This window comes from Erithacus rubecula (assembly GCF_903797595.1).
Source record: "Erithacus rubecula genome assembly, chromosome: Z".
In the NCBI taxonomy this organism is placed as follows: domain Eukaryota; kingdom Metazoa; phylum Chordata; class Aves; order Passeriformes; family Muscicapidae; genus Erithacus; species Erithacus rubecula.
The window spans coordinates 29,801,190-29,827,106 of record NC_136661.1 but is presented as its reverse complement, the minus strand read 5'-3'; the positions used below and the strand labels follow the sequence as shown (position 1 = coordinate 29,827,106).

Genomic DNA, 25,917 nt, shown 5'->3' with positions numbered 1-25,917 from the left:
GCACATCTGAACTCCAGACCTTGGGAGTCCCAGCAGATTGACTTTTTATGCCTTCTAGTTTTACTGGAAGGACTTTGGCATTCCCTGCATCTCCCAGATGAGTTCAATACCAGAAGTGTCCTGGTGGCTGCACTGTTGTGTTTTATCCCTCCAGTTTATAGTGGTTGGAGTGGGTGTTTGAGTCTCCCATGAGGACCAGGGGGAATGGAGTTGGTTTTGGGACATGAGGTCTGATGCATCTATTTGGACCCAAACTACTTGAGTTAAAGAAGTAATTTTTGAGGAAAAAAAACATCAGAAAGCCATGCCTCAATACCTTGCAGAGGTAGAAGTGAGTTCTCATTACTCTTTGTCTATAAATCATAGGGGCTCAGAAATCCAATTCAGTTTGTCCAGCTATTATCTCTGAGGTCTCTTTCCTCTGTGACACCTGTGAAACTGAGCTCACAGGTCTGTGAATACACTGTCTGCTGTAACTTCCTTTTTCTCTTTGCATCTCTTCTTATTTTTATTAAATCTGGCTTTGTCACTGCTGGGATTTTAAGCAGGGATTTAAAAGATCAGTTTCAAGTATATCCTTGCATTTTTTTTTTTCCTCTTATCATTCTGCTCAAGTCATTTAGAATTCTGCTTTGCTTTCCCAGTGCAGATGTTATGAAGAGGTGAACTTTAAAATAATGATTCCCAGCCTGGGGTTGAGCTTGCAAGCTTGATGGTATTTCAGTACCAATTGGTGGCTGTTACCAGGAGCAGGATTGTTTGGGGAACAGTTTTGGAGCTGCTACACTGGGATGGTTGCACAGAGCATCAAATCCATCAGTATAAACATGAAAATATGTTCCAACCACCTTCTCTTTGTTAATTCTTTCTCCTCCTCCTCATCTAAGCCATCCTGGTGCTCTGCCTGCCTCTCCAGGTTGACCCACACTGGGATACCATAAGCTGGATCTGTTCACCTGATCTTGGAGGATGTTTGCAGTTGAGTTAGAGATTTGTCTGTGGTTGGCCTTTGGGACTTCTTAGCCTTTGGGACTTCATAGTAGTGACTCCATCTCAGAAGAAAGATTTCAGAAATGGGTAGTCAGACCTTAAAGAAACTCCTTTGTGTAACGCAGGCATGGAAATGGTTTAGAAATATTTTTTCTTAGCTATTAAAAAAAAAGAGAACTCAACCCAACGATTTTGTGTATAGGAACATTTATCACAAAGCTCTGAGTTTCTAGTCACTAGGAGCTGAAGCAGAGTTTAGACTTTAAGTTTAGACTTTAGAGTTTAGACTTTAAGACTAGTTTAGACTTCTCATGTCCTGTTTTCAGCTCTAGCAGTTTTTGGAAAAAAACTTGCTTGGATTCCTTTTTAAAGTTAAGGTTTCCTTTAAACTCTAAAATAAACTTTTCTGGAAGTTTAGGATTAATAATAATTAAAAAAAAAAAAAAAAGAAACAAACCCCAGAAATTCCAAATCAGAAATTCCAGCAGTGTTTTGCCACAGCTAGGATTTCTGTCATGTCAGCAGCCCACTTGGATGTGGCTGGAGAAGTAGAGTGGTGAAAATGGCTTTTTAGGGTGATGTTCAGAAAATACCAAAGCAAAAATCTGTGAGGCAATCTCACACTATTGCCTGCTTGCTAAATATCTGATATGGGCTAAAAGCACATGGAACTGACCATGTTTTGCTCTCCCAGCTCTATCATTCTCTCTTTTTTCTCTTTTCCCCACAAAGGCTGCTCTCACTGGCGAGGAGAAGCAGGGCTGGAGCTCAGAGCATCGTGGAAGGCGCCTTGCAGAGGATGCAGCCCCAGGCTGGTGTGAGCTGTGCCTGGGCAGGCTGGCTGTGCTCCCAGGCTGGTGTGAGCTGTGCCTGGGCAGGCTGGCTCAGTGCTCCCAGGCTGGTGTGAGCTGTGCCTGCGCAGGCTGGCTCTGCTCCCAGGCTGGTGTGAGCTGTGCCTGGGCAGGCTGGCTCTGCTCCCAGGCTGGTGTGAGCTGTGCCTGGGCAGGCTGGCTCTGCTCCCAGGCTGGTGTGAGCTGTGCCTGGGCAGGCTGGCTCTGCTCCCAGGCTGGTGTGAGCTGTGCCTGGGCAGGCTGGCTCTGCTCCCAGGCTGGTGTGAGCTGTGCCTGGGCAGGCTGGCTCAGTGCTCCCAGGCTGGTGTGAGCTGTGCCTGGGCAGGCTGGCTTTGCTCCCAGGCTGGTGTGAGCTGTGCCTGGGCAGGCTGGCTCTGCTCCCCAGGCTGGTGTGAGCTGTGCCTGGGCAGGCTGGCTGTGCTCCCAGGCTGGTGTGAGCTGTGCCTGGGCAGGCTGGCTCAGTGCTCTCAGGCTGGTGTGAGCTGTGCCTGGGCATGCTGGCTGTGCTCCCAGGCTGGTGTGAGCTGTGCCTGGGCAGGCTGGCTCTGCTCTCAGGCTGGTGTGAGCTGTGCCTGGGCAGGCTGGCTGTGCTCCCAGGCTGGTGTGAGCTGTGCCTGGGCAGGCTGGCTCTGCTCCCTGGGGAGGGGGAGCCGTGGCGGGGCTCCGGCGGCGCGCGGGCTCCGCTCTCGGCGCGCACAGTTCTTGTAGGTGCACTCTGGCAGCTGTGCCCTGGCAGGACGAGACGTGGCAGGATGTTCAGACTGCTCTGGGCTTTGCCAGGCTCCAGTGGGTGGCAGAGGAAGCGTCTGCAGCACTCTGACACATCCATTCTTTGGGAGATTTTAAGGGTCTGAGCTGCAGCTGCTGTTCTACACCTTGAAGCTTTCACAGTCTCCTGCACTTTTATATCCACTGTGCTACTCTCCTGTCCTGCCCAGAGCCTTGTGAGGCTGTGACAAACCTGTCCTGAGGAAGATCTTCTCATGTGAGTGTTGGCTTTAAGCCTTCTTAGATTCCTGTGTAGGAATCTAAGTAAATATAACCAAGGGTACAATGTGGTTTAGACCCTTATAAATCAGCAAAACTGCCTTTTTAAATTTTTTTTTTTACAAATAATTACAGATTTGACTGTATGATTCAATGCCTTGTTTCTTGGGCTGTGCCCTGTACACTTGACTGCTGGAATGGCCATTGCTATTGGAAAAGGTCAGGGAAGGTGATGTGGGGTAATTCAGGAAGGAGGTATCACAAAGAAATTACTCAAATTGAAGGAGTGCATCCCCAAGCAGATCTAATTGTCCTTGGCCTCAGATAAGTCTTCTTTTCCATTAGATCAAGGGTTGGTTTTGGTAGGATTTTTTGGTATATTTTTTGTTTCTTTTAAAATTTATTTCTTCCTGTCCCAGAAATTTGGCCACCCCAGCTGTCAGGAGTGTCCAGGATCAGTGTTGTGCTGGGTAATGGGAAATGCCAGAGGTTTGTGGGAGTGTGGTGTGGATGCAGCCCTAGAACCAGGCCCTGTCACACCTGAGCTGGGCTCTGCTGTCTCCATACCTTCCCTGCACACTTGGCTGAGCTCATCAGCTTTGGTGGGGCAACTTTTTCCACTCCATTACAAATTGGGGTGCAGAGGGATGGGAAGATTTCTGTTTCACAGTGTCAGCAGAGACCCTGACGTTTCCCTTGGTCCATTGCTGGTTTAATGTGGCATCACAGAGCCATGGAATGGTTTGGGTTGGGAGAAACTTAAAACTCATCCAGTGCCACCCCTGCCATGGCAGGGACACCTTCCACTGTCCCAGGCTGCTCCAATTCCCATCCAGCCTGGCCTTGGGCACTGCCAGGGATGCAGGGGCAGCCACAGCTGCTCTGGGCACCCTGTGCCAGCCCTGCCCACCCTCCCAGCCAGCAATTCCTCCCCAATATCCCAGCCAGCCCTGCCCTCTGGCACTGGGAGCCATTGCCTGTGTCCTGTCCCTGCCTTGTCCCCAGTCCCTGTGCAGCTCTCCTGGAGCCCCTTCAGGCCCTGCCAGGGGCTCTGAGCTCTCCCTGGAGCCTTCTCTTGTGCAGCTCTGCCAGCCTGTCTGCAGCCTTCCAGCCAAGCTCTGGGCTTATGGCTCATCTAAACTGCTCTCAGCCCTTTGCTGGTACAGCAGCCATGTGCTGTGGTCTCTCCAAACTGCTGCCCAGTCCCCTGTCCTCACACCACTGGGGTCTCCTCTCAGTTGTGCCCAAGCCAGAACCTCCTCCCAGCAGTGTCCAGTCCTTGTTCCCTCACACTGGCTGACCTGGTCATCAGCTCAACCCTCTCCTTGCCCCAGCAGCTGCTCTGAGGCCAGAAAATTGTTGCCAAGACCAAGGACAAGCTGCATTTCTCACCTTGGCCATCCTCACTCTCCTGCAGGGTAACACAAGTAGAAGGCAAGACATCCTTACCTGGCCAGGCTGGATGGAGCAGAGGGGGGACCTGTGAAGTGGAAATGGTGATGTGGGTTAGCAATGAGGTCAGAGTGGGCTGGGGAGCTGCACTGAGGGGTGGCTGTGACACTCCAGTGAAAGGGAAGTCAGGCATCTGTCCCTCTCCATATGATTGGGAATTAGGCACTGGAATATAAGGAGAAAAGTATTTTTGGCTGGTCTGACAACCACTACTGTTCCAGACAAGTGGTGGCTTCCATGAGTGTGACACCAGCCTGTCCCTACAGATGACATCCCCTCCTTCTCAGTCCCCTCCTGCCCATGCCAGCACTAGCAGCACTGCAGGGCTGGGAACCAGGGATGTTGTGTCCCTCAGTCCAAGGGCTCATCTCCTGTAAGCTGGGGAAGTCCCTGGGATTTCAGCCCTAGGGGACTGACAAGGGTGCTCTGTAAAATGAGGAGATTAAACTTGTGTGGCATTCAGCAAAGGTGAACCCTGGCTTTGGGCTGCAGGAAAAGATATAGTTATTAGCCTGCTTCAAGGGAAAAAAAAACAACCCAAAGATCTGGTTATGTAGGCAGTGGGTTATTCCACCCATTTCCCCTCTGTTGGTTTATTAACATTTCTTCTTGGGCACAGGAAAACTCCTGCTTCCTCTGAATTTCCAAAGACCCTTCTGTCAGCCAAGAGCTCTTGGCTCTTCTTAGGTTTCCTGCTAGAATTGTCCTTCTCCTAGGGCAGAAAATCATAAAATCAATAACACTCCCTCCCTCCAAACCCAGTCTCCTCCTGCCTGACTTGTCTGCACATCTGTATTGGGTTGATGTGGCCAGAAATGTGTATTCCATCACCATCTGTGGCACATATTATCTGCTAATGGGCCAGCTTTAAACCAGCTGGGCAATCATCTTTATCTTCCCACAGCCCATCCTCCCTCCAGGAGATATCTCCTGTTCATGGCCAGTGAGTCCCAGTGCATGGCTGATAAAATTCCATCATCCCACTGGGAGATGCTCCAGCCAGGGCAGGAGCCAAGCCTTTCCTACCCAGAGAAAAACTGAGATTTTGGACACCAAGGAACCTTCTTTCCACTGGATTCCAGAGGAAAACCAGACCTTTCCACATCATCTCTGGAGCTTCAGAGGAAACTGCACTTTCTCCAGGAGCACTGCTCCAGCTGAGCCACATCTGCCCCTGCAGGAGGATGCAGCACCATGGAATGGGACTGTGCCACCACCCTGACTGACTGACTGTGCCAGCTTGGATTCTGACTCTGGCAGGGCTGGGATTGTTCTGTGTAATACTGCATTGCTATTTTAATTTTCCTGGTAAAGAACTGTTATTCCTAATTCCCATATCTTTATCTGAGAGACCCTTAAGTTGAAAATTCTGATAATTTAGAGGGAGGGGGTTTACATTCTCCATTTCCTGCCTTTATTAGCAGACACCTATCCTTCAAACCAGCATCCAGCAGGATGGACGGGAAGTCAGGACACTGACCTTCTCTGGAGAAAAAGGCGAAGCTGAGCATGGCCAGCAGAAGCACCACCTTGATTCCCAGCGGCACGAAGATGAGGATCCTGAAGGAGGAGCTGTCGGGAGCCCTGAAGCTGTAGAGGTAGAGGGCTGCCTCGGCCCTGCCGTGGCTGTTGGCGGCCGTGCAGGTGTATTTCCCGTCGTGGCTCAGGCTGCGCAGCTCTTTGCTGACGCGGTGTCCGGAGCCGCCGCCCCAGCCCGGGCTGCCCTCGGGGGGTCCGCTCCAGCTCAGGGCCGGGGCCGGCTCCCCCTCGGCCGTGCACCGAGCCTGGAAGGTGTGATCCCTGCTGGAGCTCACCGTGATGTTAATGATCCTGGGCGCGGCTGCGGGAAGCACAAAAGCGCGGGGAAAGCGCTTGGGTCAGGCAGGGCTGGTGCAGAACAACTGGAGGGAAGTTTTGGTCTTTTTGGACCCTTAGCGTTGTTTTGGCAGGGTAAAAGTTGGATATTGGGTGAGAGATGGGCCTGCCCCAGCCTTGAACTGTGCTGGGCAGGGGGATTCTGCCCCTGTGCCCCTGTGCTCAGGTGAGACCCCACCTGCAGAGCTGCTCCAGCCCTGGGCTCCAGCAGCACAAGGAGGTGGAGCTGCTGCAGCCAGTGCAGAGGAGGCAGGAGATGCTGCAGGGCTGGAGCCCCTCTGCTCTGGAGCCAGGCTGGCAGAGCTGGGGGTGCTCAGCTGCACAGAGAAGGCTCCAGGGAGAGCTCAGAGCCCCTGGCAGGGCCTGAAGGGGCTCCAAGCAAAATGGGGAAAAACTTTTTAGCAGGACTTTTGACAGGACGAGGGTTGATGTTTCAAAACTATAAGAGTAGAGACTTAGATTTGAGGAGGAATGTTTTTGAAAAGAATATTGCCCAGAGCAGCTGTGGCTTCCCCTGAATACCTGGAAGTGTCCAAAGCCAGGCTAGAAGTGGCTTGGAGCAACCTGGGAGAATGGAAGGTGTCCCTGCCATGACAGGGAGGTTGGACAAGATGAGCTTTAAAGATTCTCTTCAACAGAAACTATTTAATGACTCTATGGATGTTGGAATCAGCCCTCTCCTTCCTTGTCTTTCTTGGCACTTTCTTCTACTAGATATTCCCACCCAGTCCATGTTGGATAGAGGGGCAAAACAATTCACCCAGCAAAGCCTGGATGAAAGGATGTGTACTCTGTTTTATTCCAGTAGTGGCTCACACATTTTTCTGAACTTTGGTCAACTTCAGCTGTTGTCAGCTTCTGTCCTTCCTTGGTGGCAGAGAAGTGCCACCCACCACTGTAGGCTCAGGTGCAGCTGGTGACCTTTGTGGACTTGGCTGGTTCTCCACAAGGTCCAGGACATGTCACCCAAAGTGTTCAAGCATTTTGTGGCTGTTCCTGTGATCCCTGACCTCCAGAGTGCACGTGGATTTGTGTGAGCCCTTTGCTAGATCTGGCAGGTTAGTTATAGGGAAAATGTCTGTTTTTCCCTATAAATATCCACAACCTATTTTTGATTATTTTCTTTCCAGCCCCAGAGTTACCAGGTCACTTTCAGGCTGGACATCAGGAGAAATTTCTTCACAGAAAGGGTGATTAGACATTGGAAGGGGCTGCCCAGGGAGATGGTGGAGCCTTCATCCCTGGAAATGTTCTTAAAGATGTTACAGGAAGTGAAGGGCACTAAATGAGTGTCCTCACAGAAGAAGAGCAGGAATTCATTTTTTTTCAGACTAGACAACAAAAACAGAGTTTGCAACCACATGTCTTCCCCTTTGTCCATGTAGTGGAGGAGAAATCTGAGGCTGTGTGTGGTGGGTCTGTTTTGGTGTTTAAATTAACCTTTTAAGCATTAATTAACCCCTCCTAACCACAGTGTCAGGGCCCATTTTCAAGCAGGGTACTGTATCTGTGTGTGTTATCATTCCTCTGCTGTTAAAATCCAGGCAGCCCCTGAGGGACAGGTCTTGCTGCTGTGCTGCCCTGGTCCTGCTGTGTGTGGATGTTCAGGATCTGGTACAACTGAAGGAGAGCCAAAACTGTGAAGAGCTGCTCAAGAAACAGCCAAGCTCATCATCTGGACACTCACACTGCACAGCAGGCATAGGGAACTTCCCTCTCAGTAGCAAAACCACCCAACCTGATGGCCTGGGTAAGATCTGAGTCTGATTCTGAGTCCTCCTGTATCTCCTCAGTCTGTGAGCTTGCCCTGGGAATGGGATTAACATTTAACATTTGGTGCTCCAAACTGGTTTTCCAGGAAAAAACTTTGTGGGCTTTTTTTTTTTCCAGGAAAAACTGCCAGAGCCTCACCATTTCCTTACCAGTTTTGCTCCTATTCCCTTCCCTGCATTGTGCTCACTGTCTCGTATTGGAAGACTGACTCATATTGGAAAATGAGCTTTCCTTATTACCATGGAGAAAGAAAACCCAACCCTTTGGAAAACCATCTCAGGTAAATTTCTGCAACCATTTGTCATTTCCCACACCCTGGTGGCTCTTCCCTAGAGGGTGGCTTTGCCTCCTTTGCCTATTGTGGGAAACAGAAAAGGTATAAAACTCTCAGAAAGCTGTGTGAAAGCAAATCTCAAGATGGAGAAATGCAAGAATGTTAAGATGCAAGGACAAGAAACAAAAGGGCTGTGAGCTGTATAAAGATAGGCCTCAGGAAAATACATTAAGCAAGATAGAAGAAATATGCAATCTTAATAATGAAGTTTTAACCATTGTTTTAAGCTATTTCAAGCAAACATTTTTCAAAGCAAGATGTATGTGTGGCTTTATTAATTAGCCTGAGCAAATGCTTTTCAGCTTTTAATATTATGCTGTTAGGTGGAAAGTTGTTAAAAGACTTTGGAACAAAGAGAACTTGGTCTGCTGTGCTGCTGCTGAAGCTGTTCCATCTCCTTTGCTTGGTTCTGTAAAATGAGGCTGATGATTGGGATGGAGATAACAGCTCCAGCATTCCCATCCTCTTGTTTGTGTTCACAGATATATATAAATAAAAAAAAAAAAAAAGAGAAAAAAATATCCAGAAAAACCCATCAGCCTCCCAGGCCCTCTTACCAATCACGTGCAGCTTTATCCCATTCCTGCTCTCATACTTGTCCTGGATGTCCCCAGCCAGCTCCACCCTGCAGAAATACCTCTCGCTGTCGCTCCAGGTCAGGTTCTCCACCCTGATGGACAGGTCCTTGTGCCTGGGGTTCCCCAGCAGCTTGTACTTGTTCTTGTGGCTGATGGCAGTCCTGCACAGCTCACTGCTGCTCTGGCTCACACACTTGAAGATCACTGTGCCATTGTAAGGCTCCCTGATCCTCCAGATGGCCGTGAGAGCCCGGTCAAATGATTTGTAGGGGTGTGTGAAGGTGCAGGGCAGGATCACCATCTTCCCAAGCTCTCCAGTAACATCAGAGGGGACGTGGACAGACCAGCCATTGCACTGCACACCTGCAAGCAAGCAGGGATCATGGAATTGCAGAGTGGAATTGGTTAAAAGGGGCCTTAAAATTAATCTCACTCCACCCCCCTGCCATTTCCACTATCCCAGGTTGCTCCAATTCCCATCCAGCCTGGTTTTGGACACTTCCAGGGATCCAGGAGCAGCCTGTGCCAGGGCCTCACCACCCCCACAGCCAATAATTTCTTTCTAATATCTAATCTTAATCTTTTCTCTTTCAGTTTAATATATAGACATGTCTGTCTACCCACTGTTCTGCTGCTATCAACAGCTGTAGCAGCAGATTGTGGCTTCAGAAACATCTGTGCCTACATTCCTGTCTTATGAAACTCACTCCATTAGATCAGGGGCTCTCAGTAGCTGAGAATACCTGTAAAATGCAAAAGCATCCTGTAAGCAGTTCCACCCATCCCTGGTCTTGCTGGCTCCACCATATGGGCATTCAGCTGTCAGATTACTCCTGTTAGGCTCAAAGATAAGATTTGTTTTTTTGTGTCTGTGGCCCATGGCACCTGACAAACATCTCTGTGGCAGTGCAGCTTGTATTAACCTATTGTGTGTTACACAATGGACAAAGGCCATCCTAGGGCCAGTTCCCTGTTCAGATATTTACATGGAGTCAGCTCCAAGCCAGAATTTTGATTACTGAGATCTGGAGTCATGCTGCCCTGTCATACACAATAACAGTATGGGCACCTTTTCCAGCCCAGGTAATCTAATAAACAATGCTGCAGCACTGCAGGAGCTTCATGAAGCTCATGGGCTTTGAGCACAAGGACCTGGCACTGGAAACAGCAATTGCTATTGCTCTCTAGCTTGTTTGCTCTTGTTTTAGTTATTTTGCAGCAAGTCACTGTAACCTTTACTTTAGGAGAACTGTAGATCGTGTGCTTTTGAGTACGACTTGCTTCTTTCTGCCACCCTTTGATAAATTTTTTTTTTGGTTTTCAATCTTAAGCAAAGAGCACCTTTAAATTTTTTTTTTTTTTAGCACATAAACCCCCCCGCCCCTTGCCTTCCAGATGAAAAATAATGTTAAAAATAAGTGCTTTTAATGTTAGCATCTCTGTCCATTTCCATGGCAACACAGTTTGCCTAGTTGTGAGTGGAGGGAGCTGTCAACTTCCAGTGTATAATCTACCCTTAACTCTAAAGCCTCAGCATGGTAGATCTTCCATATTCCTTTTGTTAATACCCATCCTCCATTTGAGCTTGTGAAGCTCTCACAAGAAAGAGAGAGGCAAATAGCCTGCACATCTTACAGAAGGTAACTCCCAAAAGGAGTTTTCAGGTCAGTGTTACTGCTGGCTGTCAGTGGGAAAGGTCATGAAGACAACAGCAAGAGCTGGGGACCAGCTCAGCCACCACCCTTGCTCTGGAAAATGCAGTTTGGCAGTGAAGCAAAGCAAATCCTATGGAGTTAGGTGGAATTTAAGAGCATATTTGAAGTTAAATGTGAGCTTAAGGGCTCAGTGGAACTGGAAAATATTGTGTCTGCTGCATAATAACTCCTAAGGAAAATGAAGCAGAGAGGTGATGAAAATGCTGCATCTGCCTGGCAAAGCTGGGTAAAAGCAAGATGAACTTCCTGCTCAGGTTAGGGAAACAAAGAAATGCAAAACTCCCCCAGAAACTGACCACCTGTCTGGTAATCACTAATCCTGACTTTTCCCAGTGCTGTCACACGCTTGGAATTTCAGGATACTTTTAAGCAATATGATGGAGAGTGCAGTTCTAGGAGAGTTTGCTGCAGCAGGCAGTCCCTGGCACTGGGACTGGAGAGAAGCTGTGATGAGGCAGGGGCTGGCAGCAGCTCAGGACTCACCCTTCCTGGAGATGGGAAGGAGGCACAGAAGAACCAAGCCCAGCTCCCTCATGCTGCTCTCTGCTCTCTCCTGAGGGGCATCAGCACACCAGAACCATCTGAGCTGCTGGTCTTGCAGTCAGAAGGTTTTTCCAGGGGTAGAAGAAGTTGTGGTTTTATTCTCCATGGAGGGAATGAGTTGTTCAGCTGATCCAGCTCTGGGTTCAGGTATTAATAGTTCTGTGGTCAGTCATATGAAAATTGCACCAGAAGGAATCACAGGATTAACCATTTTCCAGCTAAGGGGAGGGAATTGCAGACTGGAGCTGCAAACATGGGGCAACAGGGATGGCTTTTGCTACCCACTCACCAGCCCTGAGGAAATCCTTGCAATCTGCCTGAGGCTGTGACAAGCAAGGCTTTTACTGTCCTAGCTTAAGGCAGCTCCTTCTCCTGGAGAAGGAACCTGAAGCCTGAACCTGGAGCCTTCAAACCAGCTGTGCTTTACCCCTTGTGCTCACTGGATCTTGTAATCCCTAGGCATAGAAAAAAAACCCCAAACTACTCTTCTTTTGGAGACACTTGTGCCAAGGTTCACTGGTGGATGAGTGGTTTGGTGTCCCTGGTGCTCTGTCCACACTCACCTGACCCTGATGAGTGATGTGTCATTCCCTCCTTTGAAATAAGATTAATTCCAGCTTTTTGCCTTATGCAAATGCTTCCTGCTTTCCTTCTGCGTTCAGCTTTAGCAAATTTACTGTGCAGTTTGCTCATCTGCAGAGCTGTTGGTGTGTTTATTTCCCTTATAGTGATCTCATGGCTAAGTTTAACAGCCTTGGGGTGTGAATTCCCTGCCTGGCTTCAGCCTGAGGTTTGCTGCCTTTGCTTCAGGCCAGAGAGAGGGAGGAATAGTGTGTGCCTGGATAATCTCACCCAGCCTGGGGTGCTGCTGAAGGGCTCTGCTGCCTCCCTCCTGGATGGTGCCGGGGACAGCAGCGCCCACAGGGCTCACAGAGAGTTTGGAGCAGCCTGCTCTGGTGTCCCTGCCCTTGGGAGATGCTCCAGGTGCCTCCCACCCCGCAGATCCCGGGACTGCAGCTGCAGCAGCCACTGGAGGGCTCCCAGAGCCAGGAGATGCTGCTGCTGCTGCTTTCCCTGTGCCAGAGCCAGCGCCCACCCCAGGAGGAATGACAGGGCTCCCCTTGGCTCCCTTTGGCTCCCTTTGGCTCCCCTTGGCTCCCCTTGGCTCCCTTTGGGCTCCCTTTGGCTCCCCTTGGGCTCCCCTTGGCTCCCCTTGGGCTCCCCTTGGGCTCCCTTTGGGCTTCCTTTGGCTCCCCTTGGGCTCCCCTTGGGCTCCCCTTGGGCTCCCCTTGGCTCCCCTTGGGCTCCCTTGGGCTCCCCTTGGGCTCCCTTTGGCTCCCCTTGGGCTCCCTTTGGCTCCCCTTGGCTCCCCTTGGGCTCCCTTGGGCTCCCTTTGGCTCCCCTTGGGCTCCCTTTGACTCCCCTTGGCTCCCCTTGGCTCCCCTTGGCTCCCTTTGGCTTCCCTTGGCTCCCTTTGACTCCCCTTGGCTCCCCTTGACTCCCCTTGGCTCCCCTTGGGCTCCCTTTGGCTCCCCTTGGACCCTTGCCCTGCTCCTGCCATCCCTGCTCCCTTCTCACCCCAAGGAGAATCTCCTAGCAGGGGGACCTTGAGATGTGCTAGTGTGAAGGGTGCTCCCTGCTTTCTGATCCCTTTATTCCTTCCCTTTACAGTGTTTGTGAAGAGTGAGAGTTCTGTGTTCCCCAGGCCTTTTTTGAGAAGTATCCAGCTCTTATTTATGGTTTTTGGACCTGTTGCTACTCAGCCAAGAGTGTTAATTTTTCAAATATCGACTTAGATCTGTCCCCTCTGCATGTCATCCTTGGGCAGGAGAGAGACCTGTAATCCCTACCACATCTGTGACATCTGCCTTTTCTGTGTACCTCCCCCTTCTTCCCCCATGTGCAGCTTGATTTTATCTATTTGTGATGTAAAGTTTTTGGTGGTGTGACTCTTTTTTAAGCATTTCACCACTCATGGCACAGTGGGACTCAGTGGATTAAAGTAAAAGATTAAAGTGAAATCCATGTTAAAAACATCTTGTTACAGTGAAGCATAAATGATTAATGTAAAGAATAGCTGCAGTTAACACCAGTATGATCCTCTTCCTCTTTAATGTTTTACTGCAGCATCTCCTAGAAAAATATCTGGTAAATCAGAGCAGAACTACAAATCCTTCAAGTTTTATCTGTGGACTGATTTTCTTCTTGGACCATGGCTATTGGAACAAAGCATTTTAGTGTTTCAAATACAGAGTTGATAACGTATAGCTAAAAAGATTTACAACTATCTGAATCAGCCAAAAAATTTTGTAAGCAAAATCATCCATGGCTGTATAATCCACACATTCTGTGACCTTTTTTTCCCCCTGGTCTGTGCTTAAATAATGTGTAAGATTTCATTTGGATGCCTGTTTCTGGTCCAATACCAAAGCCAGGATGACATCCATGTTTGCCAAATACTAGTTTTAGTCCTAGTAAATTTAAAGGCTGCAAACAATGGCATTTCTCCAGCCTCCCTAAGAAATTCCTGCAGTTTTGTGATGAATGATTGAGGAATTGTCTCAGGGGATGTTTAGATTGGATATTAGGGAAAAATTCTCTCACAAAAAGTCTGCCCAGGGCAGTGGTGGAGTCCCCATCCCTGCAGGGATTTAAAAGCTGTTTGGATGTGGCACTTGGGGACAGGGGTCAGTGGTGGGCTGGGCAGTGCTGGGAATGGTTGGACTGGATGGTTTCAGAGGGCTTTTCATCCTAAATGGTCCCATGGCTCTGTGTTGGGTGGTGATGGTCTGCACCCAGGTTCCAACATGTGGCTGCAGAGGAGCATGGCAGAGCTCAGCCCTCCTGGCCCCAGGTTTGTCACTAAGGGCTGAAGAAAAGAGTTATTTGTGTAGCTCTGCCTGTGCTGATAATTCACCCCCTTATTCAGGGACCAGAGTGAAGACAGGTGTTTCCCCTCCCTCCCTTTAGGTCTTAGCTTCAGCTCCAAGGTTTTCTACTTCAATTACTTCAGCATCATGTGTGTTCCTGGTCCTCTGAGAGTGCCAGCCTGCACATTTTTGAAGCAGCAGCCTCGTGTTTTGTCACATCTGGCTCTCTTCCCTGGAGGGATTGGCTCTGTGAAGAGCTGGGAAGTGAAGCTGGGAGGACAGAGGGGTTTTCCCTCTGTCTGGTCCCTGCCAGCAGCAGAAAGTGGAGCCATGCTCCCCTTCTGTATCTGCTCTACCTTCCCTCTGTATCTACTTCATCCTCACCCAGGAAGAAGCAGAAAAAAAAAAAAAAAAAAAAAGAATAAATCTACAGAGCAGGAAAAGTAGAAAGGGATGGAGGGTGTCAAATGCAGGCATCATTATTGCAGGTGACACTGATCCTGTTTTCTGGATTTGTGTGGTGCTGCAGAACACTGTCACCACTGCCTCAAGCTCCTGCTGGTCTGGTTTGAGAGTCTACAGGTTCAGCCACTTGTCCTGTGGTGATTGCTCAGCCCCTCACCAATGCTCCTGACCTGGGAATTCCTCCTGCCTGCCATGCCATTGCTCCGGGTCTGGGCTATTCCATCACCAGAGCTGTGTTGGCAGGTTGGTGGGGCTGGAACACGGGTGCTGGTGAACCCTTGTTGCCTCTGGTGAGCATCAGCCAAAGCAAATTAAGTGTATAATTGGGTAATTTGCACCTAGTGGGCAATTACTGCATGAAAAACAGCTTGTGTTATATGCACAACAGGGCAGTGGAAAAAGGCAAAGGAGGTGTTTCTCTCTAAGTTGTTTGTTGATTATGCAGTCACATCCATTGAGGTGGATGAGCAGCTCTGATGTCCCAAATTTTTGCATTTCTGTCCCTGCTGCTGCCTGTTCTCACCCTCTGCCCTGGCTATGAGCACCTGCAGTGCTCCCTCTGCTCTGCCCATACCAGGGCAGGTCAAAGCCACCCTGGGGATGGTCCTGGGGCCACCAAGGTGCTGCTGTTCCCTGCTCCAGACTGGGCTTGGTCCCAGCCCAGCCAGCAGTGCAGATAGCCCTGCTGTCACCACAGCTCTGTGCTGACCAGCCTGATGTGGCCACTCATTGCAGGGACCCCAAGAGACCTTTGGCTCACAAGGGATCTGCACCAGCTTGCTTGGTGAGAGCTGTGGAATGTTTTAGGGCTGCCAGCCCTCCTCAGACCCATGTCAGCTCATCAGGCACTGAGTGTCCCCTCCTGCTCTGGCCATTCTGTCCCCCAAACCAGCACAGAGGGTCTGGCCTGTCCTCTGTGATGCTGGGATTAGCCTGAGCCAGGGCTGAGCCATCTGGCAGGGCAGAGTCACCACACATCCCTTGGACTGATCCAAAAGGCTGATCAAAGGCACTTGGAATGCCACCAGAACAGAGCCTGCCCTGCTGAAGGTGAGCCTTTGGGGATTTATGTGTTCAGTCTCTCCCTGCTGAATGGGCACTGCTGGTGATTGAAGAGATTTATGCTCCTCTAGTTGTAGATTTCACAGCCCTGCTCTGGATGAGAGCTGCTCTCCTTTGGCAAGGAGTGTGGGCTGTTTCTTCCCACCAGGACACACAATATCTGAAGCACATCCTGAACTTTCCCTTGACAGGGCACTCTTGGCCAGTGAAAGGCTCTGATCCATGATCTGAGCTCTCTTGCCTCACTTCACAGGCTCCAAACAGATTAAAAAGGGCCCAGAATCAAATCTGTGATAATGAATGTGGCACCTCCTTAGGATAAGCCCTATACCTCTCCTGTCACTCACTCACCCACACCCTGCCTTGCCTGGATCCTGTGCCCTTCCAGTGACATTACTGTGGCATCTTCTCTGGGCAATGTTCAATCCTGTTGTCCTTTGTCCTTCTGATAGCCTGTAGTGTTTTCACTGATTTAAATGCAAAGTTTGGCCAGAATGCTGTCATGGTTTTTGTTTGTTTTTTGTTTGTTTGTGGGATTTTTTCTTGAGTTTGTTTTTTTTGTTTTGTTTTTTTTTTTTTTTTTTGGAACCTTGGCCTGTTTATCAATTTCCCCTTACTGAAATTCTCCATTTGGCATTATTACCTGTTGCTCTGTGGCTCCAGAAGTGCTCTTCAGCATCTGCAAGCATCATCCACAGGTTTCTCACCTTGCAAGGGCACCTCACTATCATCTCTACTCTTAAATATGGCCCAGCACATTTGAAACAAATAAAGGCCAGAGGATAACAGTCCCTCTGCTAATGTGCTCTGCTATGTAATTTCTAGCATAGCACAGAGGTTTTCATCCACTTTCTGCTGAACTGAGACCCAAACCTTGGGTTTCACCTGAGGGCTGAGTTGCCTGGTGGGGTAGGAAGGGGTGAGGGAGGGCAGAGCTCCCACAGCCCCTGGGCAAGTGTGGGGGGAAAGGTTGAGATCTGAAGCCAAGCTGTTGAGATAATAAATGAGACAGGGCTGAGTGATCACTCCTCCCCATGAACTGTGTCCAGAGGCAATATTCATTGACAGCCTTGACCTGATGGTCCCAGGATTGTCTATGCTGCAGTTAAATCTGCAGCTGAGTTATAGACAGAGGCAAGAGTGTTTTAATGGCATTGTAGAGACTTGTGACTTTAAGGAGACCACAACAAATAATTTTTGTAGGTAGCACATGACCTGGGTGAAGAGCAAGCAGTGTTCTGAACTGCTATTGAAACAGGAGACCTTGACTTGAATTCTTGGCAGAGCCTGTCAGTGCAAGAGCAGCTCCTTTCTAGCTGGTACAGGAATTAGATGAGAGAGATGAAGGCTTCCCTTGCTCTGATGGAGGGATCCTTCTCCAAGAGAAGCAGTAATTTTTGCCCTGTGGCAGGGGCTCCCCAGAAAGCAGCTTGGTGGTGGGCTTTTCATGCAGTTTAACTTTCATTGGGGTTGCTCTCAGAGTTTGGTTTTCTCAGTGGGTGTGATTTTCTGACCAATGCAAGAGGCAGGGATACAGGGGAGAGACTGAATCAAAACCACAGAAATGCAGAATCACAGAATCAGAGTTGCTGCCTGTGTGTTGACTATTTGCCTTCACCTCAGGAAACATTTCTGCTAGAAAATGGAGCCTTTAGTGACAACAGGTGGCAAAATCTGGGTAAGTGTGCAAAACCAACTGTTTCTGTGCTGTTGGTACTGAGGTCTGCTGGATCAGAAGGTACCAAAGTGGAACTGACATGTGAATTGTAGCTGGTAAATCAATTTATAGAATCATTGAATGGGTTGGGTTAGAGGGGACCTTAAAGATCACCTGGTTTGAACCTCCCTGCCATGTTTGGGGGCAGCTTCCACTATTCCAGGCTGCTCCAAGCCCTGTCCAGCCTTGGACACTGTGACAGGGTGGCCACAGCTCCCCCGGGCTGCCTGTGCCAGCCAATACCTCACCACCCTCACTGGGAAGAATTTTTTGCAACATCTAGTCTAAACCTCCCCTTTTCCAGTTTAAAGACAACTTTCTTTTCTTCCTTGTGCTTGCTGTGGTCTGTGACAGCACAGAAGTGCTCCCAAAAGAGCTGGTGCTAACCCTTTCAGGCCAGTGCAACCTTTACTTAATTGCAGGACTGACATGACCTCATGTGGCTCTGGAGATGCAGAGTGAGATAAGAGCCCTGCCTAGGGGAGCTGGCTCTCAGTAGCAGTGATTGATGGTGGCATTGGCTCCTGGGATTCAGATCAGAGCTGATAGGGTGCAGCAGAAGTGCTATGGGGAGCACATTGTTCATGTCAACCCTCACCTCATGCGGGCTGGAGCAAACAATAGATAATTTTCATTCCCCAGTGCTCCCTGCTCACAGCCTGTGTGCACGTGGCTGTTGGCTCAAGGACCTTGCTGGAAGCTCAGTGTTCCTGTCCAGGAAGGATTGGGAAGGGAAGTTTCACCAGAAGATGCTTGTCCCAGAGGGGGCAGAGGGAGAGGAGCTGAGAAGGGAGATGGGGAGGGCAGAGCAGCAGGCTGGGCTTGGGCACAGGGGATGCTGCAGGGCAAGGGAACAGCAGAGCTGGGGAGTGAGGGCAGCATGGAGGATTCATTAATATTTCATAGAATATCCTGTGCTGGAGGGACCCACAGGGATCATCCAGGCCAGCTCCTGTCCCTGCACATTCACCCCAACAATCCCACCCTGTGCATCCCTGGAGCAGTGTCCAAACTCTCCTGGAGTTCTCTGTGCCCATTCCCTGGGGAGCCTGGGCAGTGCCAGCACCCTCTGGGGGAAAAACCTTTCCTGAAATCCAACCCAAACCTCCCTGGCACAGCTCCAGCCCTTCCCTGGTTGCTGTCCCTGCCACAGGGAGCAGAGATTGCTGCTGCCTTTTCCTTACACTCATTTCTCCTCTCTGCAGCCCTGAGCCCCCTTCTGGATTGTGGCCTTAGTGTGGAGATGCCTTAAAGCACAGTGGGATGGGGCCAGGGCATCAGCACGGTGAAACTGGTCACTGCAGGGTAGGAGAAATGCTGGCAGCCTGAGCTGAGGTCAGGTGAAGCAGGTGGTGAAGGGACTGTGCTGGTTAGGAGTGGACATGATGGATGGAGAGAGCAGTTAATGGCCCTCTTTGGCAGGCAGGAAGGGTTTCTCACAGAGCTCTGCTTCTCATGTGACATCCTCAGAGACCTGGCTGCTCTGAGCCAGAGAGGCTCTGCAGCCCCTGGAGACTCTCCCTGGGGTTTGCACAGCCCACTGGGCTGGGCCTGGGCTCAACTTGGGGTGCTTGAAATTAGCTTTGAAATCGAAATTTAAATTTGAAATTTGAAATTGAAATTCGCTCTGCTGCACGTCCTTAAGCATGCAAAGGGTTAAAAACGTGTCCCCCTGGATTGCCCCTGTTGTAAATCCCTGCAGGCAAGGTGGGAAAGGAGGTTTCTCTTTCTGCTGGGGAGATGGGTGACTAAGGACATCTACAGGCTTTGGAGGAGTGGAATGCAGGTCACAGCATCATAAAATGGTTTGGGTTAGAAAGAACATTAAATCTCATCCAATCCCACCCCTGCCATGGCAGGGACACCTTCCACTGTCCTAGCTCCAAGCCCCATCCAGCCTGGCCTGGGACACTCCAGGGATCCAGGGGCAGCCACAATTCCTCTGGGAAATCTCTGCCACTGTTGTCGTAGAGAGAAATTTTGATTAAACCCATGTTGATGAAACAGAGCCAATTTCTTGTAGACAAAGAGCATTGTTTTGTTACAGATAATCATACTGTGGAAAGATTAGCCTGTTATTTAGCAATGAGAGGAAGAGCAGACATGTACATCCTCTGAGGTATAATCTCTCATTTGTCTGTCAGGTTTAGTTATTTTGAATGGTCAGGGTTTTGCCATTTTTCCCTGAGTATATAAACAATTCTGAGTTATCTTTTGAATGCTTTTGGATAAGCTCCCAGGAGAACTTAAATCTTGGATGGATTTGTAACATGCCTGTAGGCAGCTGTCTTCTCCAGTCCTGGTTTGTGGTTACCCCTCCTGTGACCAGAGGAAAATTTGGTTATGTGTACATGAGGAGCACTGCAACAGCCCCATGTGTTTGAGTCAGACTGTTTGGGTGCATTTCTTCTGCTGCTTCCTCACAGCTTCATCTAAATCACATATTTCTTCAAGCCTTACACACAGCCATCATTCTTTGGAAGGAAAAATGGAACAAAGGAATGTGCAAAAATTGCTGGCATGATTATCAGTCACATCATAAATGAGGCTTCTGTTGCCTCCTTAGATTTATGACCTAAACCTGCAGCACACAAGTTAGCAGCTCCTCTGGGAGAAGCATTGTTGCATGGACAATGTGACTTTCCTGCACAGCATTCTTGTGGGCATATTTCCTCTGCTATTTGGGCTCCAAAATCCCCTGGCCTGCCACGTGCTCCAGCTTGAAGGGCACCACTGGTTCAGCCTGGCTGGTGAGTGTGAGCCTGGTGATTCCCTGCAGCATTCCCACCCTGGGAATGCAGGCAGTGATGTGCTTCCAGCTGGGATTTCCAGCACTGGGGAAGACCTGATGGATGGTTTGTTTTGCAGGGAAGGGCCATCCCACAAAGCCTGTGCAGAGTTTAGGCTGGAGCTGTGCATCCCTGGTGTGTAATTCCTCTTTTGGCACCTGCTGGTGCTGAAGATGAGAGACAAGTTCTGCTTTCAGGAGGTGTGAGTCAGGGGGAAAGCTGTTCTTCTGGAAATTCCATTGCAGGCAAAATATGAAACAATGGTCACTTCAGTAACAAGAGAAAACATGAGAAAAGCTTTTGGTGTTCAGTGGGAAAGCCTGGGTGTCTCAGTCTCACTCTGCCTGTGTCTCAAGCCTGCTGGGTGTCCCTCATTTCTGTGACACCCCTTTGCTGCTTCCCAGCACACCTGCAGACACCTCAGGATGAGCACAGATCTCCCTCTGCTCTGCTCTGCTCCTGCTGCTCTGCTCCTGTTCCCCAGCAGGACTTGCAAATCATAGACTCATTAAGGTTAGAAAACAGCCCTGAGATCATAGAGTTCAACCCTCAACCTGAATTAGCACTGAATTCACCACTAACCATGTCCCCAAGTGCCCCATGCCTTTTGAGCACTTCCAGGGATGCAGATTCCACCACTGACCCTGCTGCAGTGCCTGAACATCCTTCCTGTGAAGAAAAATTTCACAATATCCAGGTGAAACCTCCCCTGGCACAACTTGAGGCCATGACAGACATCTCTCATTTGGTTTATTAGGGGAATTTGCCCTTTCAAAACTATTCTATCTCCTCTCTCTGCCTTGAATCAGCATTCACCTTTGGCTTAGTAAAGTAAAATAACTACAGCATGTCAAATTCTCCCCAAAGCTGTATCAATAATGTTTTGGCTATGTGTAACCCTGTGCTGTTTTATTTAAATCCCTGTTATGTTTTGGTGTTTTGTTGCACTACTGAGTGGATCCTTTCTTTCTTGAATCCATTATTTTTTAAATTTCCCAGTTAAATTAGTGCAATCCAAAAGTGTCTTCTGTATCATGAGATTCAAAGGTGGCCAAATGACATTTAATCTGCCCTTTCAACATGGCTCAGAGTTGGTTTTCCAGTTCTGTGATGCTGATCCTGAACCTGGATGGAGTAAGTCGCTGGAGCTGTGGAACCTTTTGTCATGTTACATGCTTTTTATCATTCCCCATCCCACAGAAATGGAGTTCTGTGTCTTTAGGTTTTGTTTTCATGAGAGAAGTGAATGGCATGTACTTTCCAGGAAGCTGCTGAGGGCAGCTGGGGTGGAATGAACTCCAGTGAGCTCCTGCTCATGGACAGTGAAGGAACATGGATAAGCTCTGGTAGAAACTGGAGGGTGTTGTGGCTAAAGAATGCCAAGGATCAGTCAATTTGAAATGTTTGGCAGTGTAGAGAAGTCAGAATTCTTTCTCAGAGGAGTTGGTGACTCCTCCACCACCCACACACAGCAAGCAAACCAGGACTGGGGAAATGGGAAAGGGAGTGATGGCTTACAGAGCCATTCATGATGGGATGGCCAAAAACAGGAGGTGTCCCTTGGGGCCCTGGCAGGGGCTCTGAGCTCTCCCTGGAGCCTTCTCTGTGCAGGTGAGCACCCCATTTTTGTCACCCTCTCCTGGACCTGCCCTTTCCTGCCGTGTCACACTCCCCCCACCACAACCATACACCACAATCAGTTTTGTAGCTGCTTTGTGACTGAGGCACCAGGACTGTTTGCTGGAAAATTCCACTTGAAAAAATTTCTTTATTTTCCTTCCCAATGCATCATTCCAGGGCAGGATTTTCCTAGAATTACTTCTCTAAGTGTTCTAATTAGCAAATCTGATCCTTAACCTCCCACTGATCTCAGCCTTATCCGATTAAACTGATGACCAATCCAAGAATGTTTAATCTAAAGTGAGGGGATTTGCAGTTAGTCAGTTTCCTAAGACCATGGCTTCTATCCATTTGCTTCTAATCTATATATTTTCATGAGAGGTAAAAGGAAAAAACCCAACAGACTTTCTAAAAAGTGTTTGCATTTGAACTCCCATTTTTATAGTTGTGCATATGCAGTTTTATTTTACTAAAAAAATTGCTGTTGTTGACATTGCCATCACTGGTTCTAAAATTAGCAGCAATTGCTCCAGTGTTCCAAATACAACAGGGCTGTATTTTACCTCACAGGTGCTTCTGTTTGTTCACAGGATTGATTTTGTTGCTCCCTTCCAAGAGTTTGAATTTGCTGTAGTAAATCATCATGGCACTGATCTTAGAGGTATGTGCCAAACTAAATGGTGAGCACTGTGAAGATGAATATTTTTAAAAATTTTTGAGGAATCAGCCTCAAGATATATCATGGGAGGTTTAGGTTGGATATTAAGGAAAAGTTTCTTCACTGAAAGGATTGTCCTGCCCAGAGCAGTGGTAGATTCCCCATCCCTGGAGGGATTTAAAAGCTGTGTGGATGTGGAACAAGTGGGTCAGTGGTGGCCTGGGCAGTGCTGGGGGGAACTTGATGGTATTTTCCAACCTTAACCATTCTGCGACTCTTTTCTATGATTCTGCTATACACTGGAGTGCAATAGCAAGTCAGAGGCAGCCTCAGCCTCCAGGTAAATAATTTAACCTTCACAACCTCTTTGAGGACCTAAAATGATCCTTCTGACCCACATCCTTGAAGTATTTTCCTTTTTAAACAGTTTCTGTTTCCATGTATGTGAAATTAATTGCCACAGTCTGTCTGTGCCCCTGAGAACTCGGAGAGTGAGGGCCCTAACTCACTGAGCTGTATTTATTTTGAGAGTTGGGCTGTTTCATCTCATTCCAAATCTGGAAAAAGCCCAAACTGCTGGTAACAAAATGGGCCTTAGCACCTGAAGGCAGTTTTCCATGGCAAGACAAAGAGAAGCTTCAGAAATGTGTTAATTTGTGCCTAACAATTCACCTGTCAGGGGGTCCTTGCACTCTGAGGGAAAGGGAAACAAGAAATAATTCAAAGAATAATCTTTTCAGTGCACAGCCCTGTTTCCTCGTGGGTAGCATCATTCTTAGTGGGTGAATTATGCCCAGCTATGGCCAAATTCTGTGTCAATCCCTTCACACTTAGTGACAAGATTCAAAAGATTAGATGATTATCAACACCATCATTCTTTGTGCTGCTTGTATTTCATGGGCAACACAGTAAAAATAAAACCACACAGAACCTGCAGCAGTCCTGGAGGATCAGATAAAGGACATTGCATTGTTGCATCTCCCCAGATTTGAGCACTTTGACATGAAATTGGGCATCAGACATCACCAAAGAGAGTGACTGAGGAAGTGGCAGTCAGGCAGTTCATTTAGATAAAATGTGACTCCAAGCAGATGTTTCCCAGTAGTTAGGTTCTTTTTTAAACTCTAATTTTTTTTATGCTTTTGTTTAATTTTATTAATTTTTTCCTTCAAATTATTTTTTAGTAGTATTTACTTTTGTGTATGTGTATTTCTTGTAAGAATTGTAAACACAGTGACATCTCTTTGATGACACTGGGAGGTAGTCCAGGAAAATACCCCAAAATTTCTGCCCAGCATGTTTTTTTATGAGTCTGGTATTCCCTAAGTATCAGAAAAAAAGAGTGCTTGAAAAAGAAGGGTTCTCTGAGTAGTATTTATTTGGTCTAAAGATAAAAAAAACCCTCCAAACCAACAAATAAAAAAACAAACAAAGAAAATCCAGTTTCAATAATGAGATAAATTAGTTCTGTTAGCAAAGACAGTATTTTGAAGGATAATGGGAAAAAGCATAATATGCATGTTCTGACTGACTTACATGTCAAATTTCCAAATAGCTGTTGCTTTCTGAGGGGTGATGGGAAGAGTAAATTCGCTGGAAAGTGTAAAATTTAGCATTAATTCTGAATGATGTGCAAAATCTTTCTAAATGGCTGGGACATGGCCTTCATCTTTTGTTGCTTTCAGTACTGTGCATATGATTTCTTTATGGTACTGCCAAAATGTCTCTGTTGCTCAGCAACAGCAGGCTGGAATAGCACAAGTCAGAGGAAATCTGATGATTTACACTGGACATAAACTCTGTTCTCTTGCTCTAGTGCATATTTTTGACATAAGGGGGAAAGCAACCTTTGTAGATTTGCCTCTCTGGGGCACTCGTGGTCCTGGGTGGGGCCACAGCTCAGGCATTAAAAATACCTTTTTACACTGCAGTTTGGTAAATCATAGAAGAAGAGGATTGGGTTTGGGTTGTGTTGGAAACCCAAAGATCATCAGTCCAACCCCTGCAATGAGCAGGGACATCTTCCACTGCCCCAAGTGTCTCAGAGACCTGTCCAGCTGGAGCTGGAATTGTCCAGGGATGGGGGAACCATCATCTCTCTGGGCAAACCTTCACCACCCTATCCATGCGAAATTTCTTCTTTTTATCTGGTCAGATTTGATCTTCTTTTAATTTAAAACCATCAACCTTTTTCCCATTGTAACAGGCCCTGATCAAAAGCTTGTCAACATTTTTCTTAAGGAGGTCTTTGGGTACTGAGAGGCCACAAAAATATCTCCCCAAAACTTTCTGTCTGTCCAGAGCACCCCCAGCTCTTCCAGCCTGGCTCCAAATGCCCAGGGCATCTCCATGCCCTCTGTGCCTGCTCCAGGCATATTCTGGACAGAATATCACCCATCTAACCCCAGCCTGGGCTCCAGCAGGCTGGGAATTAATCACTGCCTGGTCTGGGCAGGTTTTTGTAGCTCTGACTGCAGCTCTGTTGGCCCCTGTGCCTTGGGCTGGTCGTGCCTCCTGTATAGCTCCAGACTTTGCACTTGCAGGTTTAAGGAGGTTTGATGCCACAAAATGCCAAAGGACTGAGAGAGCTGGGGATGTTCATTCTGGAGAAGGATCTGAGGAGACCTCAGAGCTCCTCTGAGTGCCTAAACAGGCTCCAAGAGAGCTGGGGGAGGATTTTGGCCAAGTTTTGGGTGGCAGGACTCAGGGAATGACTGCCAAAGGGCATGATTAGATAAAATTTTGGGAAGGAATTGCTGGCTGGGAGGGTGGGCAGGGCTGGCACAGGGTGCCCAGAGCAGCTGTGGCTGCCCCTGCATCCCTGGCAGTGCCCAGGGCCAGGCTGGATGGGAATTGGAGCAGCTTGGGACAGTGGAAAGTGTCCCTGCTCATGGCATGGAGTTGAACCTTTAACCCAAAATAATTTTGTGATTCTGTGATTCTTTGATAAGCACAAAGAGCAGAATTTCAAAGTTTCCTATGTATTCCCCACACACTGATCTAAAAAAAGTTATTTTCCAATGCCTTCAACACTACTTGTTTAAGAGGTAACCTATTTTTGGAAGAACTTAATGGTAATAAAGAAACTTACACCAAACTCAAAAAAGGATGAACGTCAGCTTTAGAAATTAACTCCACAAAATATTATGTAGATATTTATTAAGTAAATCATGAAAATGCTACATTTTACAAGTGAGTGTCAGTCATACAGAAATACTGTTGAACACCTGAAAACCCAAAACTTCACCAGAAGATACTGCCAACAGTTCACAAGTATTTTACACTTAGATCTTTGTAAGGTTTACAAAAATACGTGGTTTGAGGTTTTTCTTTTTCCCTCTTCCCAAACTCAAAAATCATGCTGGACTTTATTTTATCTGCTACAAGAAAACCAGGTTTTGATTTGATTTTCCTGGTGGGATGTTGATGCATGTGGGCTCCTGTCAGCTGCAGGTCCTGAGCACATGGAATATTTTTGGTGAAGATATGAGCTCCACCATGCACAGAGCATGCCAGTGAGGCAGGCAGAGAGGTGGCAGAGTGGATCCCTGTAGGGGTGATCCACACTGCTGGGACAAGCTCAGCTTCCCTCTTCCCTACTGCCCACCCTGGAGCCTGGGCAGGGGGGGCTGGTGTCC

The 25,917-nt window shown here is 48.2% G+C and overlaps 1 protein-coding gene across 1 annotated transcript; it reads right to left on the bottom strand.

Moving 5' to 3' along the window:
- Positions 1-370: 370 nt before the first annotated feature.
- SIGLEC15 (sialic acid binding Ig like lectin 15) lies at positions 371-12,085 on the bottom strand (the record flags this gene model as incomplete). The annotated part of the gene is made up of 6 exons (XM_079330389.1): positions 11,039-12,085; positions 8,820-9,203; positions 5,761-6,120; positions 4,278-4,308; positions 2,456-2,570; positions 371-421 (listed from the first exon to the last, which is right to left on the bottom strand). The coding sequence occupies exons 1-6, from the start codon at positions 11,088-11,090 to the stop codon at positions 371-373; spliced, it is 993 nt and encodes a 330-aa protein (XP_079186515.1). The 5' UTR covers positions 11,091-12,085.
- Positions 12,086-25,917: the final 13,832 nt, after the last annotated feature.